The 18,576-nt window shown below is 35.1% G+C and overlaps 11 protein-coding genes across 11 annotated transcripts; 7 read left to right on the plus strand and 4 right to left on the minus strand.

Moving 5' to 3' along the window:
• The first annotated feature begins 19 nt into the window (after positions 1-19).
• On the plus strand, positions 20-1,589 carry CEG1 (mRNA capping enzyme catalytic domain protein). The gene is made up of 6 exons (XM_759825.2): positions 20-218; positions 250-454; positions 488-874; positions 904-978; positions 1,011-1,084; positions 1,118-1,589. The coding sequence occupies exons 1-6, from the start codon at positions 70-72 to the stop codon at positions 1,485-1,487; spliced, it is 1,260 nt and encodes a 419-aa protein (XP_764918.1). The 5' UTR covers positions 20-69; the 3' UTR covers positions 1,488-1,589.
• A 112-nt stretch (positions 1,590-1,701) lies between these two features.
• Positions 1,702-3,429, plus strand: TpMuguga_02g00353 (Thioredoxin family protein). Its single transcript, XM_759826.2, has 4 exons — positions 1,702-2,347; positions 2,377-2,562; positions 2,664-2,963; positions 3,024-3,429. Exons 1-4 carry the CDS (start codon positions 1,958-1,960, stop codon positions 3,381-3,383), a joined length of 1,236 nt encoding a protein of 411 aa, XP_764919.1. The 5' UTR covers positions 1,702-1,957; the 3' UTR covers positions 3,384-3,429.
• Positions 3,430-3,604: 175 nt separating this feature from the next.
• Positions 3,605-5,404, plus strand: TpMuguga_02g00354 (Alpha/beta hydrolase family protein). Its single transcript, XM_061305373.1, has 7 exons — positions 3,605-3,870; positions 3,914-4,061; positions 4,216-4,443; positions 4,473-4,574; positions 4,608-4,828; positions 4,858-5,038; positions 5,114-5,404. Exons 1-7 carry the CDS (start codon positions 3,814-3,816, stop codon positions 5,359-5,361), a joined length of 1,185 nt encoding a protein of 394 aa, XP_061161342.1. The 5' UTR covers positions 3,605-3,813; the 3' UTR covers positions 5,362-5,404.
• A 49-nt stretch (positions 5,405-5,453) lies between these two features.
• On the minus strand, positions 5,454-7,059 carry Pelo (mRNA surveillance protein pelota). Its single transcript, XM_061305374.1, has 11 exons — positions 6,812-7,059; positions 6,699-6,777; positions 6,593-6,667; positions 6,505-6,561; positions 6,395-6,472; positions 6,239-6,364; positions 6,104-6,205; positions 6,033-6,073; positions 5,935-6,000; positions 5,810-5,888; positions 5,454-5,768 (listed from the first exon to the last, which is right to left on the minus strand). The coding sequence occupies exons 1-11, from the start codon at positions 6,943-6,945 to the stop codon at positions 5,484-5,486; spliced, it is 1,122 nt and encodes a 373-aa protein (XP_061161343.1). The 5' UTR covers positions 6,946-7,059; the 3' UTR covers positions 5,454-5,483.
• Positions 7,030-7,635, plus strand: PAM18 (chaperone protein DnaJ). Its single transcript, XM_759829.2, has 3 exons — positions 7,030-7,410; positions 7,444-7,517; positions 7,552-7,635. The coding sequence occupies exons 1-3, from the start codon at positions 7,184-7,186 to the stop codon at positions 7,605-7,607; spliced, it is 357 nt and encodes a 118-aa protein (XP_764922.1). The 5' UTR covers positions 7,030-7,183; the 3' UTR covers positions 7,608-7,635.
• Positions 7,636-7,638: 3 nt separating this feature from the next.
• Positions 7,639-8,426, minus strand: TpMuguga_02g00357 (uncharacterized protein). The gene is made up of 4 exons (XM_061305375.1): positions 8,305-8,426; positions 8,081-8,266; positions 7,937-8,051; positions 7,639-7,903 (listed from the first exon to the last, which is right to left on the minus strand). The coding sequence occupies exons 1-4, from the start codon at positions 8,365-8,367 to the stop codon at positions 7,695-7,697; spliced, it is 573 nt and encodes a 190-aa protein (XP_061161344.1). The 5' UTR covers positions 8,368-8,426; the 3' UTR covers positions 7,639-7,694.
• pcid2 (PCI domain protein) lies at positions 8,365-10,303 on the plus strand. Its single transcript, XM_759831.2, has 13 exons — positions 8,365-8,674; positions 8,709-8,872; positions 8,902-9,004; positions 9,067-9,208; positions 9,240-9,283; positions 9,314-9,363; positions 9,394-9,487; positions 9,515-9,576; positions 9,618-9,695; positions 9,725-9,794; positions 9,825-9,916; positions 9,958-10,066; positions 10,103-10,303. The coding sequence occupies exons 1-13, from the start codon at positions 8,528-8,530 to the stop codon at positions 10,220-10,222; spliced, it is 1,275 nt and encodes a 424-aa protein (XP_764924.1). The 5' UTR covers positions 8,365-8,527; the 3' UTR covers positions 10,223-10,303.
• On the minus strand, positions 10,286-10,960 carry TpMuguga_02g00359 (RNA polymerase Rpb4 family protein). The gene is made up of 3 exons (XM_061305376.1): positions 10,645-10,960; positions 10,535-10,612; positions 10,286-10,499 (listed from the first exon to the last, which is right to left on the minus strand). Exons 1-3 carry the CDS (start codon positions 10,785-10,787, stop codon positions 10,328-10,330), a joined length of 393 nt encoding a protein of 130 aa, XP_061161345.1. The 5' UTR covers positions 10,788-10,960; the 3' UTR covers positions 10,286-10,327.
• A 76-nt stretch (positions 10,961-11,036) lies between these two features.
• Positions 11,037-13,960, plus strand: TpMuguga_02g00360 (Nucleoporin FG repeat region family protein). The gene is made up of 3 exons (XM_061305377.1): positions 11,037-13,168; positions 13,201-13,245; positions 13,278-13,960. The coding sequence occupies exons 1-3, from the start codon at positions 11,083-11,085 to the stop codon at positions 13,892-13,894; spliced, it is 2,748 nt and encodes a 915-aa protein (XP_061161346.1). The 5' UTR covers positions 11,037-11,082; the 3' UTR covers positions 13,895-13,960.
• A 151-nt stretch (positions 13,961-14,111) lies between these two features.
• On the plus strand, positions 14,112-17,650 carry LON1 (endopeptidase La). Its single transcript, XM_759834.2, has one exon. It carries the CDS (start codon positions 14,287-14,289, stop codon positions 17,632-17,634), a length of 3,348 nt encoding a protein of 1,115 aa, XP_764927.1. The 5' UTR covers positions 14,112-14,286; the 3' UTR covers positions 17,635-17,650.
• A 116-nt stretch (positions 17,651-17,766) lies between these two features.
• SmB (LSM domain protein) lies at positions 17,767-18,575 on the minus strand. Its single transcript, XM_759835.2, has 2 exons — positions 18,203-18,575; positions 17,767-18,090 (listed from the first exon to the last, which is right to left on the minus strand). Exons 1-2 carry the CDS (start codon positions 18,374-18,376, stop codon positions 17,797-17,799), a joined length of 468 nt encoding a protein of 155 aa, XP_764928.1. The 5' UTR covers positions 18,377-18,575; the 3' UTR covers positions 17,767-17,796.
• Between the last annotated feature and the right edge of the window lies 1 nt (position 18,576).

Consider the following 18,576-nt stretch of genomic DNA (forward strand, 5'->3'; position numbering starts at 1 on the left):
CTCTTTTTATTCTTCTAAAATGTAGATTATTCCTTATATATTTAGATTATAATTTTTTGTTTTAAATTAATGTATGATTTACGTAAAAATAAGTCCCCTTTACCGGGAACGCCTGTAGAATCCTCAGAAAATAAAGATCGAGTACTTCGAAAAGTTAGAGAATTATGCGGATGGAGTCGTCCTTCATTTCCTGGATCCCAACCGACCTCTCTTTGCAGGTTTATTTAAAATTAACTATTTTATATTCAGAGAATCAATATCGCTGTTGCTAAGGAATGACTATGTAGTATGTGAAAAGTCAGATGGAGTTAGAGCTTTACTCTTATCCGCCTCTGGATCTATTTTCTTGATAGGAAGATTGGAGGAAGTTCATGAAATTAAGATGAAATTACCCGTGAGGGGGAATTTATCGCAATCGCAACAGTTGACATTGCTAGATGGAGAAGTCGTTATGGTATTTTTAGATTCTTACGCATTCATTTAATAGGATGAAAACATTGAAGATAATTCTGTATCATATAGATACCTTTGTTATGATGGAATTTGTATACAAAGGAAATCTTTGAACAAGATGAACCTTATGGAGAGACTAGCTTTTGTTTACACTCATGTTATAGTCCCGTTGAGAATGGCTGGGATATATTCATCTACACCTAACAAGCCTACTGATGGCACTGATAACTCAGAAGCATATGATAAACTTGAAATTTACTTGAAAGATTTCTTCGACATAACTCAAATTAAACATATAAATAACATATCAGTAAAATTACCACACATATCGGATGGACTAATATTTACTCCAGTTAACATACCTTATTCACCAGGAACATGTAAATCGCTTCTAAAGTGGAAACCTCCACATCTCAACACTGTATGATTTGATAATTTCATGAATATTAGGTTGATTTCGGGGTTGATGTATTATACGATGATATTAAAAGACCGAGATTGGTGCAACTTTTCGTATCAGATTCTGTATGATTTATTGTTATTATGGTGAATTTTAGGGAACAAGGGTATTTTATAACGAATTTCTGGCTCCATACGGAGATGTGTACAAGAAGATCATGGAAGTTGCACTGTAAGTAATATAAACTAATTTTTAATGAAACAGGACCGACCAAATAACACAAATCATAGTCGAATGCTCTTGGATAACAGATTCTAGAATTTATACTTTCATACCAAATTTAAGAAACCCTAAGGCTGACATTAAACAAAGATCTACGCAGAGTTTAACAGAGGGGAAAATAGATTATGATTTTGATAACGGAACATGGATAGAAGGAGGTTGGTATGCGGAAAGGATAAGAGAGGATAAAAACCTACCAAACCATATATCTGTAGTAAAAAGTGTTAAGTCCAGCATAGAAGATGACATAACATTTGAGATGTTGGTTGAGGAGGTAGAAATATTTAAGAAAAATGGGAAAATACCATTATACAAAAAGAGCCTGTTGCCGCAAAAGTACGAAGTCTTGTAATTTTATAATCATGAAGCAGATAATGTGACCAGTATTGTTAGAATGAAACTATACTTGCAAATAAATCATGTAATATGATAAATTGACTAAATATCTTTAATTAATTATAATTTAACATAATATTAGAATAAATTCTATAACTGTTTTAAATTAATTGGAAGTTTAAAAATTTAAGAGTAAATGATTTTTAATATAGTGCAATCATACTGAGACATATGATCAGATATTTTATTTTATCAGTATTTTATAACATAGTTTGGTTATTTTTATAGTTTCTATTAAATGGTTCAGGAAGTTTGTATTTTATGTCGGTAATAGCTATCCATTGTAACTGAGGTTAACATGTGTGTTTAATATCACCTAATATATCACATTTTTGTAGAATTCCACTAATATTAATTAAGAATATATAAGGATTTTTGAAGAATTTCGGCTTTGAATAAATTTTACTGAAGATTTATATTAAAACAATGGCTTGGTCAACTAGGATTGCTGTCATTAATTTATTAGTCATATTATTCTCATCTATTAATCTAACAGTAGCAAGACAACATGTTGACCCAATGCAGCACGATTTACAAGTTGTAAATTCAAAAACATTTACAACGAATGTTCAACTGGCTCGCCAAACAAATGTAGTAGGAGCATATTTCTATTCAACAGGAGACACTAACCTAACCTCAACAATAAATGAGTTAAACTCAGTAGCTAAGGAATTGAAAGGGATGATTACGGTTGTCGCAGTTAATTGTACTGACCATTCACTGAAGAGTCTATGTAAAAGTGAACTTGGAGAAGAATACTCAACACCGGCATTCAAGGTTTATCCAAAATTACCGATGCCTCCATTTGACTTCAAGGTTAGTTAGGGATTTATAAGTTTTTTTAGAAACCACTTGTTAAAGAAGACGTGAAGAGAGAGCTTTTAAAACACCTGCCATCTAATGTGGAGAGGGTAGAGATTGGAATGTTGGCGCACTTCATGACTAAGCATGAATTAATGCCTAAGGTTCTGTTATTTTCTGACAAGGAGCATCCTTCATATGTGTACAAGGCACTTAGCAATGCTTTCCATGTATGTTTACAATTTATTTTTCTTAATTGATTATTAACTTATTAACATTGTTAACTTATTGTTAACTTGTTAAATTACTATTAATTTATTTGTTAATTTAGAAAAAATTGTTGCTGGGATTTGTTGACGCTAACAAGCACCCAGATTTAAAGAAGGAATACGGTGTTAAGAGTTTGCCAGCGATGGTTGTCATTAAACCAAATGGAAAACCCCAAAAGTATAAAGGAGAGTTCAAGTACCTCCCAATGTTCGAGTGGCTGAACGTAAATGCAGAAGCTTTCTTACTCGGAGGAGGGTATTCTGATAAAGGAGACCCGGCAAAAGCTAAACCATGGAAATTCGATAAAGTACCAAAATTGAATTTCCTCTCCCATAAAGATATTTGTTTCAACAAAAATCAGGTATTACTGCTACACATTATATAATACTGTTAAAGTAGTCCGTCGTTAATAATGTTTTAGGGATTCTGTATCATTTATCTGACTGATTCAGAATTAAAACCGGGAGAGAAGGAGATGTTGGTACATTTGAGTGAAAAATACACGGGACAAATTCATGGAAAGTGGATGTGGATGAACCTGTCGGAGGAGAAAGAATTTGCGGAACTTTTCGAAGCTGTAAAGGTTCTACCCTCGGCAGTAGTGTTTAACCCGAAAAAGAGACTGAGGTACTTCCTCCACGACGGGAATACATCAGTAACGAAGAGTTCAATGGAAAGAATGCTGGAAAAAATACTAGGCGGAGACGCAAGATTCACACCAGTAAACGGAGATCTCCCCAAATTCAATACAGATGATCTTTTAACCACAGAAGAATTGTAAATTTATTTATAAAAATTGTAAGATCAATATCGAATGTGTTTGTAAATATATATAGTAGATTTAAAATCTGATAAAAATGCGTTAAGTAAAAAATAAAATAAATAAAAATAATAAAATAAAATAAGAAGTGTATGGATATTATAAATTCAAGAGGCTTGGCTAGATTTTTTATTTTATTTTGGTGATTACTAACCAAAGCTGTGCCACATATAATACAGATACATAAGTACAACTGTTTATATTTTTTCACCAAAAAATGTATTTTATTAATTAGTTTGATTTTAAAAATTTTAACATTCATGTAATTTAACTATTTGTTGCATATACACATAATTTAAACCTGATCAATCATGTATTATATGTACAATTTCAAACATTACTATTTTAACCCATTTAAACTGTAAAATATTTAACAAAAAGCATACATAACATGGGAAATGCGAAATCAATTGCAAATTCAATAATATTCCCAGCCCCTCAAGCCTCGGTATGCTCAAATTTAATAATTTTTTTAATTAATGGGTTTTTAGTACGATCATAACCTTCCTGAATTAGTATGGGTTCCAAAGAACTTTGCATCTAAAGATTTAAACATCGACAAACCCTCGTCTCGATCCTTCCCAGTTCTGTTTATCCGATCACCTCAACCCTCAAGCCTATTTTTTATATACTTGCACGGTATGTTTCATTTTATTTCACTATAATCCACTTGGAGTCATTTTCATTTCATTTCTATTCATTTTAATTCTCTTTTGTTTAATTCTAATTCATCTTGATTCAATTATATTCACCTTTATTGACTTTTATTTCTCATGGATTAACTGTTGTTTAGCAAATTGTTGCGACATTGGACTCATTAAACCAGAACTGTATGATATCTCGGAAGCCATCGGAGCATCTATAGTAGCTGTTGAGTACCCAGGATACGGATTATCTCCAGAGATATCAGTAACTACAGGACCCTCAGTGAATTTGCGAGTTATCGCTACATTCCATTTCCTACTCTCACTTGGTGTTCACCCAAGCTCTATAGTCTTTTTCGGTCGATCTATCGGAACTGGTATGTAATTAATTTTTCATGTTTTTCAGGACCGGCAGCATGTATAGCTGCACATTTTGTAAAAAAAGGAATTAAATGTGGAGGAGTTATATTGCAGGCACCATACGTATCGATCCATAAGATAGTTCAGGGTAATTTTTTAATTCACATGAAGGATTCTGTAGAGTACTTCCCGCTTGGCTCATGGCTAATTGATAATTTCTGGGATCTTGAACAGGCATTGAAGGACATGTCACCATCAGTGCCACTTCTGATTATACACGGACTACTGGATGAGATAGTCCCAGTATCCCATGGACAAAGATTGTATGACTCTTACGAATCTGAGAATAAGATGGCCGATTTTCAACCTAACTCAAAACACAACTACTATTCAATTAATGAGGTATTTTTAATTGTTTTTATCGTTTTTAGGATTTAATTGTTCCAATACGGAAGTTTTTGAACAAATTTAACATATCGGCATATAATCCACCAATGGAAATAACACTACCCAGGTGGTGCCTTTCTAAGTCTAAGAATGTGTTGAGAAGGAGAAGGTCAAATAACTCTGATAAATCTTTCAAGACTACAACTGAATCCATGAGATCACTAAGTATTTCCTATTCTTTTACTATTTAATTTATATTTTTAATAATCTTTCAATTTTTCATTCTTCATCATACTTTAGCGCTAAGCTCGTCTAGGACTAGTTCAATACATACTAGAACCCAGGTTTCCACAGCCAGAACAAGTGTGAGTGCCTCCTCACTACTTCAAGAATCAATACCGCCTGAACTCGACTCAGACGTCAATCGCAGCATTTGTCATAGTAATTTCTCATCATCACTGGAGGGCCTGTGCCAACGCAACTCAATCAACAACGAAGACATTTCAGACATGGTAAACGACGCAATCACTAGAAATAATAATCCATGATATTTTAATATACTTCAAATTTTAATATACTATACCAAATTAATAGTACATCAAACTTTAAAATATTTCTCAAAAATTAATAAATATGAATATTTACTTCATGATAAACATTAAACGTTAAGTTAAATAACAAATCGAAGCAGAGCTACAAGCCCGGTCAGGTTCTTAATGTACTCAGTGGCGCAGTGGTTGTCGGAGAAGTAGTAGACTCCGCCGCCGTAATGCTTAACCTCGTCAACAAGTTCGTGGATCTTCCTCCTCGTTGTGGATGACGCTTCTCGAATCACGTTGTCGCTAACGAGAATGCTCTCAACAGCACCCAGAGTCACAGCGTTGTAGATATCATCGAACCCGAAGCACACCTTTTCGTCATTCATCTCAAGTCTAGTCTTCAGTTCATCCAGCACCTTAAGAGTATTTTAACTAATGTATTATAGTATTTAAGTACCTTGTTGTGGTCATGGTAGAAAACATAGTTAAGTTTCGAGGATAGCAGAGGGTTACTTAGGACTTCATTTATTGCATTTCTGAATGTTTAATTTGTAATTTTTAATTAATTTGATTGAAGGTTACTTGTCGGAAAATGAAGAGTTACACAAAATGAATCTACTGAGGTTCTTGTGAATGTTAACATGATTTCTAAATTTTATTACTCAGAAAGTTAAACATACAGATTTAAAGAATTAGCTTTCATGTACTCGAAGAAGAGGTCCTAAGAATGGGTCGGAAAAAAGTAAAATACCTTAAATATTCCCGGCCCTGTTATTACAACCATCCTTAGCACTTTAAAATCCAGTTCTGAGTCGATTTTATCCAAAATCATCCTGTAAAATGACTCAGAAGACTAAAAAATCAGTTAGGTTCAAAAAATGTATACCTTTGAGGAGTTTGAACTTCTGTGTGATGAGGTTTTTCTAATAGGTATGTTGTGGATGAGTTTGAAAACTTCTTTAGTCATGTACTGAGAAAGTAGAAAGAATGAGGCACGTCCGTTATCAATAACCTGCAATGGATATAAAATGTGGAAACTAACTAGAAAAGCTTGTTCAGCGTTCATTGAAACATTGAGGATGTGTGAGAGTTTATCTTCACATAGTTTATTCCATTCCTCCTAAGGAAAATTATTATGTCATTAGAGCAAACCTTGAAAAGAGTAATTGTGGAGTTAGGTTGAACATCAAGAGTGTGGTATTGGCCGATCTGTTAAATTTTTTATAAACTGGATCTTTACCTTAACATATGGGTTTTCGAGAACATTAGTCCCGGTAACGTGAATGTCATCATAAGAGGTAGTGTATTGGACAGACTAAGTTGAAATTTATAAAAAATAGGATTACCTCGATACAAAGCCGGATTGTAAACTTCTTTATCTCCTGCTTTACACAAATCGAGTTACAATTTTCTGTTTTTATTTTTCTAGAAATAATTTATTGAGTTATAATAACAGTACCTCGAGGTAAATCCCTCAATCAAGTCACCTTTGAAGGCAATGTTGTATAAAAACCACAGATCATCGTGAGTCTCTAAAAATAACTTTAGTTGGATTCCTCCTGTATGAGTTTTATGTCGATGTAACAATTTCATTGATAAACATTATTTGCAGGGAAAAATAACAAATATTATACAGGTTTTAACTAGAATTAATAGATTAAAAACAAAAAATAAATTTTATAATTGATAGTACATTAATTAACAAAATGAATCAAAAAGTAATATAGTATGTGAATGTTGTGTTGAGTGTATAGATTATTACATAATTTTTTATTATTTTTACTTGTAATTTTTAAAAACCTAATTTTTATTCTATTTCCTACTCCGTAGTATGTCATGGCCGATTATAGCTGTTGCAGTGGGAGGAAGTGTTTTGGCTGTTAGATATTTATACAGGAGATATCCCACTTTCTTCAAATTTGGTTCTACCAATCTATCCAACAAATTGTCGAGTGATGATCCCTCCTTTAACATGGGTTCTAGACTCTCCAAAGCTAATTTGAGTGGCTTTGGTCACAAAATGTCATTTACAGAAGCTTGTAACATATTAAATATATCGTAAGTTGATTTATTTACAATTTTAATGTTTAGTTCAACATCTACAAAGGAAAAAATCCGAGAGTCTCACAAGCAGCTTATGATGAGGAACCATCCAGACAACGGAGGTATGATTTATCCATTTAAATTTATAATTCTTAGGTTCAACGTATCTAGCTTCAAAAGTTAATGAAGCGAAAGACTTTTTAATTAAGTGATTGTAACATAAATTTTATTATATTCAAATACTTGGTTTAAATTACAATATTATACAGTTTATTGAGTATATTTTACACAGTAGATTATTATCTGGTCCGTTTTTTCTTAGCTGTAGACAAATTTGTGGCCTTTACTGGTAGGGGTCCAGCTGTAACAAGTTGGAATCCCTCATCATCTGTGATTATCTTTTGTCTTAGTTTCTTGTTCAGTTCATTTTGGAGATCATATTTGGCCATGTACTCATCACACATTTGCTGAATTTGGTCAATTCTTAAAGGTTTTTTATGTTCATTTTCTAAAAAGAAATTAAATGAATAAATAAAAATACTTTTAAAAAATGAATTGGGATTAGAATATGCGAAAGGTTTGTAATTTATCTCTAAAACTTTAGGAAGAGGTGTATCAGAATTCAAAGCCTCAATATAGTACAGATTAAGTCCTTTCTAAAACTAATATTAGTTTATTAAATTACCTCAGTGACTTCAAAATTTTTATCTTTTATGTTAAAATATTCAGAAAGTTCCTTACTGTGTAGGATTATGTTTTTAATGTCAGATTTAGTAATTAATGGGTCGAGAGATTTGAAAAGGAAATTGTTTTTAGATATTGAAGGGCGAGAATCCTTTGGTTTATGAAAGTAGGAAGATGTTAACAGAATCTAAAAATTATTTAACTAAAGTAAATATATAAAAATACCTGAGAATAGAAAGGAATGTTATCATCAGTTGAAAGGTTAAGCAAATGACCAACAAAAGTCATTTATACAAAATATTAATATTAACAATAAAATACATATAAAAATATATAAATAAGAAAATAAACTTTATAAATTTAATATTAGTTGGATTAGGTTGTGCAATGTTAAAATAAGAAGTATAATATATTTTAATAACTTTTGTATTTTAATTTAATTGTAACTATGTTGCAGCAAAATCACTGTACTGTAAATACATGGGTATTTGACGTTTCCAGATGTTTAGAAAATCACAACGGAACCGAACTTGCTTTACTTCTATCCTTAAAATGTAACAAATTGTCACAAGATAATTTATATGGGCTCAATGAAGTTTGTTTAATTTCCGTATAACTAATTTGCGTAGGAAAATTTTCAGACGCTCACTAACCAGTCGTTCAATAAGTTCGATAAGCTTATTTCACCTGGAATCTGCCAGTTTTTCTCAGATTATCTAATGCTGAGAGTTTCTATCGCAAATAATCTCATGGATTGGGATGATATTCTTAAAAAGTCCTTCAAATTACTAGAGTTTGTTTCTAATTTTTATGGAACTTTAGTCTGTGGCTTGATATATACTTGGATGAGAATCTTACAGACCACCACTGGCTTGTTCCAGTATTATATTCACTCTGTAACTTCACGAGTATTATCGGCTCATACGTATGTTTTAATTCGTCCATATATGACAATTTACCTAATCTGCTCCAACACAAAATTTCCAGGCTGACAAGGCGAATGTGCCTGTTGTCGTTGATGGTCAAGAAAGTGACGATGAGGACGACAAGGATAAATATATGAAGCAAGTCTTAAATAATGTTAGAAGTAAAATGGGTAGAGTTAGAGGAGATGAATCTCGGCATTCTGGTATGAAATTTAATAATTTATGCCTTATTAGCATATATCGTATTACTTGGCCAATCTATAAAGGGGTGTATGCAGGTATATTTATAGGAATCCAAAATTTGTTAGCTTGGAAATATGCAAATGGCTGCTGGATTTTTAAAAGCCATTGAATCGACGTATGTTTACTGTATGATTAATGTTATTAGAACTATTAATTACTCAAGGGCTCTCAGGGGGCCACTTATTAACTTTCGGTACTATCTGGGTAAACTACATATGCAAAAGGAAGAATACATTGAAGTGAGTTGATATTGTAATAAGATTTAGTCTGAGGAACACCTGTCATGGGCTTTTTCAAATTGCCTTAAAGATAACGTTAAGATGAGAAGGTATGCTTTATTTCTACTAGGAAATCAACTTATGTTCATAGGCACATTCTCGAGTGCTTGATTGTTGTTAGGCTGGGGCTTGGCAAGATGCCTCCAGAATATCTGCTCGAAAAATACAAGTAGGTCCTGAGTTAATAATTGCCTTCAGTCTTACCCACTACTCTGAGATTGTTAAGTCGATTGTTCTCGGAGATGTGGAACGTTTCAACAATACACTCGTATGAATTAATAAAGTTAACATTGTTCAGGACAATTACTTTGAAGATTTCATAAAGGAAGGAACAATTTTGTGTGTAGAACAGCTCAAATTCTTGGCATATAGAACCCTGATTAGGAAATCGTAAGCATTTAATCCTTAAGGATTTTACGCTCTCTTTTTAGGAAAGAATGGTGGAACACGTATGTTCCTTCAGGGAAGAATAACATGCTTCCTGTTGGAGTTCTAACGGCAACTGCAGGTTGTCAGGTTCCCGAGATGACCGACCTCGAGGTATCTTATTTACCGTATGTGAATTATTACCTTTAGATGCTATGCATTTGTGGAAATTTGATTAAAAGGGGCTATATGAAAGGATATATTTCATGGGAGAGACTCACGATCGTCTTTAGTACAGTTCAGCCTTTTCCGCAAATTAGTACAGTCTAACATAAGTAAAATACATTTTAATCTGGTATAACAACATGGGTAGAATATTTATATATATGTGTATGAATCGATAATAAATTTATAGCTACATCAGTAATAAGCAGGTTAAGATTGTATCCTGTAACTCTCTAGTAGTTCCAAGATTTTATTTATCTTGTCATCGGGAATTCTGCATAAAGAGGGAATTAGAGATTTAGCCTCGTCAGCAGATTTGGGGAGTAAATTGACCAGACTTGCCATTTCAAACTCGTGTAGAAGCCCATCACGCTCAATCGTGCTGCAAATTTATGTAAATAATTAGCAAGAACAAACGTTCTGATGTCGACGATGGCGTTACGACACTTTAAAATAGCAAACCGACTAGCATATTCATGGGATGTTTTAATAAATCTAAAAATAAATTGAGAATAGTGAAAACGTACTGTACAGCTGTATCGTTCCTGTTGTGATGAAGTCTGAGCTGATCGCCGAGAATTAAGTGAAGCTCACAAAGGTTTAAACACTTAGAATTTTTAAATTCAGGGTCCAAATCAAATTTGGTAGGGTCAAAATTATAAGATTCCATGTTTCGGAAGATAATGTATTAAAAATAAAGGAAACTGTGAAATTACTGAACAAAATACTATAAACTTTAAAAAAATATTATATTTAAAAGTGGTTAAAAATATATATATAAAAATTACATAATTAACTGCGATTGGTTGTAAATAACATGAATATAATCATTGTAATATAACAAATATGTATGGATTTGGTCATATTTTACTTTATATATACATGGGGACTCAAAGGTAATCATTGCTTCATACTATCATTTATTTTAATTATTCATATTTTGTTAATACACCAAAATATTTAAAATGTCGTCTTCAAATGAAAATAATCACTCTGGTGGAGATAATACCAACAACACATCAACAACAAACATTTTCGGATCCAGTACCAAGTCATCAATAAGTTCTCTCTTTGGAGCTTCTACTGACAGTAATCAACAGGATAAAACAGAACAACATTCAGAGTTAAATCAGCCTTCCACCACTTCAGATGGCGCGGTTTCTTCTTCAACGTCACAAAAGTTTGAACACAGAGATAATTCGGCTGAAGGAGCCTATGATTTGTTTGGAACTATGGGTACAACAAAAACCACAGTCTTTGGGACAAAAGAGTCAGAAACCTTGAATGATTTATCAGGCTTTGGAGAAACAAACGCCGCTGGCGTATCACCACCAAAAGATGCCGTTGATGATGAAACATCATTTGTTTCAGGTGATCAAACTAATAAAGATGAAAGTGGTAAACCTTTAGGTGTGTTTGGAAAATCTGATGGATTTGGAGTTTCAACATTTGACGCCGCCAAAACAAGTAATTTGTTCGCAGATACTCACTTTACAAGAGCCTCCGAATTATTGATGCAATCACAGCATAAAGAACCGCCAGTGCTGCATACACACATAGAAAAACCCAATGAAGCACAGCACCTTGACTTGAGTAAGTTGACTGAGAGTGATTTTGGAGAAGGCTACGATTCAAATTTGTACTCAGTAGAAGATAGAGATGATGAAAAGTTAAATAAACAGAAGGAACAACTATACGGAGAAAGTAAATTAAAGGCCGAAGATTCATCTCTATTTTCTAAGCCTAAAGAACCTGAAACCTCAAGTTTATTTGCAACACCAGACCCTATGAAAACAACCACGGAACTATTTGGGCCACCTGATAAGGCATTAAAGTCGTTTGAAACCTTTGGGTCAGGTGAAAAGTCCGCGACAAGTCTATTTGGACAAACTGAACCAAAGACTGTAACATTAGGTTCAGTTACAGCTCCTACATTTAATCTTGTGGAGACTGATCAGACCCACAAGGTTACAGAGTCTAGCCTGTCATCAAAGACTGAGAGTTTAACCACGAGCTTGACTGAGCCAGGTGACTCAAAACCATCATTGTTTGGGTCGACAAAATCAAACTTATTTGGTGATTTATCCAAACCCGCAACATTTGGAACTGATGATAATAAATTGTTAGCTCCGTCCTCTGGTACCAGTTTGTTTGGTTCAACAGATAACAAATCAACTAATTTGTTTGGAAGTACCACCACTACAAACTTATTTGGTACTCCAGACCAATCTAGTACGACAACTAGTTTATTTGGTAGCGCGGATACAAGTAAGGCTGGCGGTTTATTTGGCAGTACTACAACTAGTACTGGGTTGTTTGGAGCTCAGGATAAGGCTGCTGATACTACTACTAAAACTGGTACTACAGACTTATTCGGATCTGCCCAGAAAACAGATAATTTATTTGGATCAACGACAACTACTACTGGAGGATTATTTGGCAGTACAGATACAAGTAAAACTGGCGGCCTTTTTGGTAGTACCACTCCTGCCACGACCAACCTATTTGCCACAACAGATGCTACTACCACCGCTAATCTATTTGGTACTACAGATAAAACAAGTACTACTACAACTAACTTGTTTGCAACTTCTCAGCCATCAACTACCGGAGGTTTATTTGGATCAACAGATACCACGAATAAGACTGGTGGTCTATTTGGAAGTACTGATACAACTACTACTACTGGTGGACTGTTTGCTTCCACTACAGCACCTGCGACAACTGGGTTGTTTGCTACAAATGATAAACCTGCCACTACTACAGGAGGCCTGTTTGGAGCTACAGAAAGCACAACTTCAGGGCCTTTATTTGGCTCAACTGATACAGGTTCATCTCCTCCTAAGGATCTTTTTGGGAAAACCGATAAACCAACAACTGGAGGTTTATTTGGGGCACCTGATACTTCTGGGCCTCTAATGGGTCAGGCTGACACTGGATCAAAAACGGGACTTTTCGCAACTGATGCAGGGAAAGCTCCACTTTTTGGGACAGATTCAGGTAAAACAGGGGATTTACTAGGTCAAACTGATTCGTTGAAACCCAAAGAAGGTATGTCTAATGTTAATGATATGTTTATTTAGTTGCACCAAAGGTTACATTTACAATGCCATCAACTGATACAGCAGGTATTATAAATAATAGATAATTATTAATTTAGAGCCTACAAAAACAACTTCAACATTGGGAGTAACTCAGACTCCATACGCTGGAACGCAGGATACAACTAAATTAGACGTAGACTTTAGCGTTACTGAACAACACACGATCGCAGAATTATTAGATAGTTGGGAAAAGAGAGTAGCGAAGAAGGTTGAGTCATTCAACCTTTTCTCAGATAAAGTCGCTACAATAGATAGGCAAATAGTCCAGCAGTGTAATAATATTAATAGCCTCTTAACAATGCACAAAGAGCTATTGGAAAAACATAAAAAAATGGAAGCCTCAATTAAGACAATGGAAGAGGAACAGAAGATGGCACTCTCAGTGTTAGATAACATGGAAAGAGTACTGAAAGGGAAACTTGAGACACTGAATAATAGAAGTAACGGATATAACATGGTACAAGCAATAACAAGGAACCTACAGGAACTATCAGATCAGTTATCAACGACCACAAAAGTAGCAGAGGATACAGCAGAGGCATGTCAGCCAGAGCCGCTCTACACAATCGCAAAAGTGCTCTCATTCCATCAAGTGAGTCTTATAGACCTCGAAAAGCAGTGTGATGAGATAGACCGAAGAATTAAGGCACTAAACCCGAGTTTAACATTATAAACAAGTGGAATTTTAAAATTAAAGTTTAACAAACATTTGTTATTTATAATTTTGTGTAATTTTAAATTTTTATTCATTACTTCGGTTTCGTAAAGTTATTTAATATTAATTTAGAATTTAATGATTTTATGTTTGATGTGTTGTTTTTCTTGTTAAATACTGATGAAGATTCCACACCACACAAAAGTGGATAATTTTTAATATTATGTAAATTACAAGATAAACAGATTGTGTATTCATAAATATTTATTTTTGTAGAGTCTAATTCAGTTTCAGATAATCTGTATTTTATACCCTTTTTAAAGAATTGTTGGATAAGGTTTAAATAACAGTTATTCTTGGATTCCCGAATCCATTCCAATATAACGCAGTTGATAATATGATTTACTATAATGCCTTTAAGTAAAACATTCTGGTTTCCCAAAGGATCGATACTAAACCTCTCGAGATCTATTTCATACAGTTCAAGTTGTATTTTTAGAAATAAAGGATATAATTTCGTATATCTACAGCCACAAAATACTGAGTTAGGGAAATTGCTATGGAATTCTCAGTTTTCAGTGCAAAATGTATTATTAAGGGCATATTCAAGTAAGGGAGGAGGTAAGGGTTCAAAAACTCAGGAAAATGAGGATGATTTAACTTGTAAGGAGGATGAAGGAGAAGAAGTTCAAGAAAAGGATAAACTACTAGACTATGACGACACAAAGGAGATTGTAAAGAAGCCATCCACAATTATTTACGATGTTTTAAACGCACCAAAGCCTAAAAATAAGTACGGAAGGCAAGCACAAACGGGTAAAATTAGAAGGAAACCAATACCTCTTTACGTTCCAGACAACAGCACAACAGATAATAGTCCACAAGAAAAACCATATATACCAACTCGACTAACTCCTTCTCAAACAAGCTTATTCAAGGAGGAAGATGACGATAGCAAGGATAAAGGTGATAGTGAGAAACCACCAAAGGTTGAGAAAACTGATGGTGGAGATCACTCAGATCATTTAATATCTGCCCAGTTCACACTGCCGATTATCCACTTTTCAAATTCCAAGAGAGTGCACGCACTTCCAGCACTAGCGCTTTTTAGAAAGCCTGCATTTCCAGGCTTCTATCAAGTACTACAAGTTCAGGACCAGGCTGTGATAAAGTGTTTATCTAACGTAAAACAGAACTCGGGTCATGATTATGTTGGCGGTTTTCTTACTAAAACAGAACGAACGAATGATGTTAGTAACTCAAATAACCTTCCAATGCTCAGAGATGACGCAGGGGCAGTGTCATCCTGTGATGAGATGCACGTGTACGGAACACTGCTTCAAATCATAACGATAACACCGAACCTGAGTTTTCAGGGAGGCCAGGTGATATTGATGCCGCATAAGAGGATTAAAATGACTGGAATTCACGCAGAACCTTCAGACGTACACCCACTGTACAGAGTGGCAGTTGAATACGTGGAAGACACGCCGAAGCATTTTGAAGACTCATCAGTGACAAAAGCACTTCATCTAGAGATCATAGCAACAGTGAAGGAGTTAATAAAGACGTCTCACTTCTACAAGGAGCATTTCGACCAGATAATCAGGTTCTACAACCTGGATTACCCGACGAGACTGGCGGATTTGATAGCTGGAATCTCACTGGCTAAAAGAGACCAGCTCCAAAACATACTTGCTGAACTTAACATAGACAAGAGACTTACAATGGTTCTAGAGATTGCGAAAAACGACCTTGAGTTTGCACGTGTTCAGAACGAAGTGAACACTCAGTTGGAGGAGAAACTATCAAAGGACCAGCGCAAGTACATTTTGACGGAACAAATGAAGATGATTAAGAAGGAACTGGGGATGGACGCAGATGACAAGTCCAACGTGATTGACCAGTTTGAGAGCGAGTTTGAAAGAGTCAAGATGCACATGTCAGATGAGGCGATATCTTCATTTAACAGTGGAATTTCAAGACTTAAACACTTAGAGTCCTCAAGCGCAGAGTTTGGAGTTTGGAGGTCATATCTGGAGTGGTTAGTAGGTCTTCCCTGGGGAAAAACTACAGAGGAGTCTAAGGATATTCATAGGGCTAAGGAGATATTGGATTCACACCACTTTGGACTAAATGATGTGAAAACAAGACTTTTGGAGTTCATGGCAACAACGATCCTCAACGGACAAACTAGTGGGAAGATAATATGCCTAATAGGACCCCCTGGAGTAGGAAAAACATCAATTGCAATGGCGATGGCGGAGTCCCTAAACAGGAAGTTGTATAGGTTCTCACTAGGAGGATTGTTTGATATCGCAGAGATAAAAGGCCATCGCCGTACATACGTTGGATCACTTCCAGGCAAGTTTGTACAAGCACTAAAGTACACGAATACACTTAACCCGCTAATTATCCTGGATGAAATTGACAAGTTGGGCAGAGATACCAGAGGAGATCCTGCATCAGCACTTCTTGAGGCTCTAGACCCATCACAGAACATGAACTTCCGTGACTTTTACCTGGATATACCGGTAGATCTATCCCAAGTCCTGTTTGTATGCACAGCAAACTCAAGTGACACCATACCAGCTCCGCTGTTGGACCGAATGGAGTTGATAACAATACCTGGATACCTGCCAGAGGAGAAGTTACTGATATCAAAGAACTTTCTAATCCCGCAGAGTATGAAGAACACAGGACTCACGCCCAAAGTCATTGACATTCAGGATAGTGCAATTGAGTGCATAATTAAGCAGTACTCTAGGGAGGCTGGAGTGAGGAACCTGCTGAAGTGCATTGAAAAAATACACCGTAAAGTCGCACTAGACCTTGTAATGAAACACACTAAAAGCACAAGTTCACAAACTACTGATACCAGTAACGCTGAATCTACAGAAGCTAGTGAAACATATAGTGAAGCCAATAGTGAAGCAAATAGTGAAGCCAATAGTGAAGCAAATAATGTAGAAAAATTAAATCCAGCCGAAGTTGAGGATGTTAAGAGTGCTTTGGAGAGTATATCGGAATGTACAGTAGTTAGATCTGAGGATGTTCAGTCGTATTTAGGAGTTCCAATATACACAAAGGAGACACTTCATCCCTATCCACTACCATATGGAGTGGTGCTAGGTCTGGCATGGACAAATGCAGGAGGAGCAACAATGTACGTTGAGGCTCATGGACAAATGCTTGACAAGAAAGGGAACATGATAGAACCCGACAGAACTCCTGTAAAAGAGTTATCATCAACTGATACTACACCTTCCAGTGATAGTACTGGTGTTGATGCGCTAAAGGGTGGAAGCCTCAAGGTTACAGGTCACCTGGGAACTGTAATGACTGAAAGTTCACAAATAGCACTCACATACTGTAAAACATTTATCAGGAAACATCAGCCCAATAACATATTCCTAGATGAGGCCAACATACACATTCATGTGCCGGAAGGAGCAACGCCCAAGGATGGTCCAAGTGGTGGGATAACAATGGCCTCAGCATTGATTTCCATAGCAGCTAAAAAGAGAATTAAACCTTCAATTGCAATGACTGGAGAGTTAACGATATCAGGGAAGGTTTTGAGAGTGGGTGGAATTAAGGAGAAGCTCATTGCCGCCATCAGAGAGGATATTAGCACTGTGATAATGCCAGTTGGGAATAAGCCAGACTTCGAGGAACTTGACCCTAGCATCAAGGATAAACTGTCCATCATTTTCGTAGATACGTTTGACGATGTTTACCATCACGCCTTTGAGTAATTTTATATACTAATTATATTATACATGGTAGTTATTTAGTAAATTTGTGGTATACTAGTAATATGTATATACATGGGTTTATTAATATTACTGTTGAGATATTTGTATATATATTAAGTAATGTAAATAATTAAAAAACATTCAAATTATTAAATAAAGAGATTAGTTGGGCATCGGAGGCATTGTCGCAGGAACATTTTGAGGTTGAAGTTGAGCTGGGGCACTGCCAACAAGGCCTCGCATAGGAGCTTGAAGTGCAACACCTCCGGCAGGCATTTGCGGCATACCAGGCTGCATCATTCCTGGAACCATAAGAGGTGCTCCACGGCCGGCGGGAGTAGCCTTTCCAGGTCCCATAGGGTATCCCAACTGAGGTACATTAACTGGAGATTTAGCAGTAAACGAAACGATATTCTCACCCCTAAGTAAAACAAAGCCCAGAGTACGCTTGACTTCCTAAATTAATTAATTAATCATTTATTAATAAATTAATTATTGATTTAGTAAGTTAAATAATTATTTATTTAATAAGTTAACTGATTAATTATTAATGGATAAAAGGACGTACGGTTCTGTTTTTATCCTTCCCTAAAGTCATGCGAAACTCTTCACAATCTGATAAAACTAGATTCATATACTTATCGTAAGCGACAAGTGTTCCAACAAACTTCCTGTTATCCTTCAGAGTAACTCTGACGTTATATTGCAACCAGTGTTGCATACGAGTATTCTTCCCAGGCATATTTATATATTTACACTATTATATTATAATTTTCATAAGAGAATCCTAGTCTTAATTGCGATTTTAGAAATAAGATATTAAAATATCTGACAAAAGAGTATGAGGATCCTCCAACAAAATGGTACAAAATTAAATATATAATACTACAAAGAGGAAAGAATTATATTTTATACTTAAAAGTTAATAAACATGATATACTG

The sequence above is a fragment of the Theileria parva genome, chromosome 2 (genome assembly GCF_000165365.1).
Source record: "Theileria parva strain Muguga chromosome 2, complete sequence, whole genome shotgun sequence".
Lineage (NCBI taxonomy): Eukaryota > Apicomplexa > Aconoidasida > Piroplasmida > Theileriidae > Theileria > Theileria parva.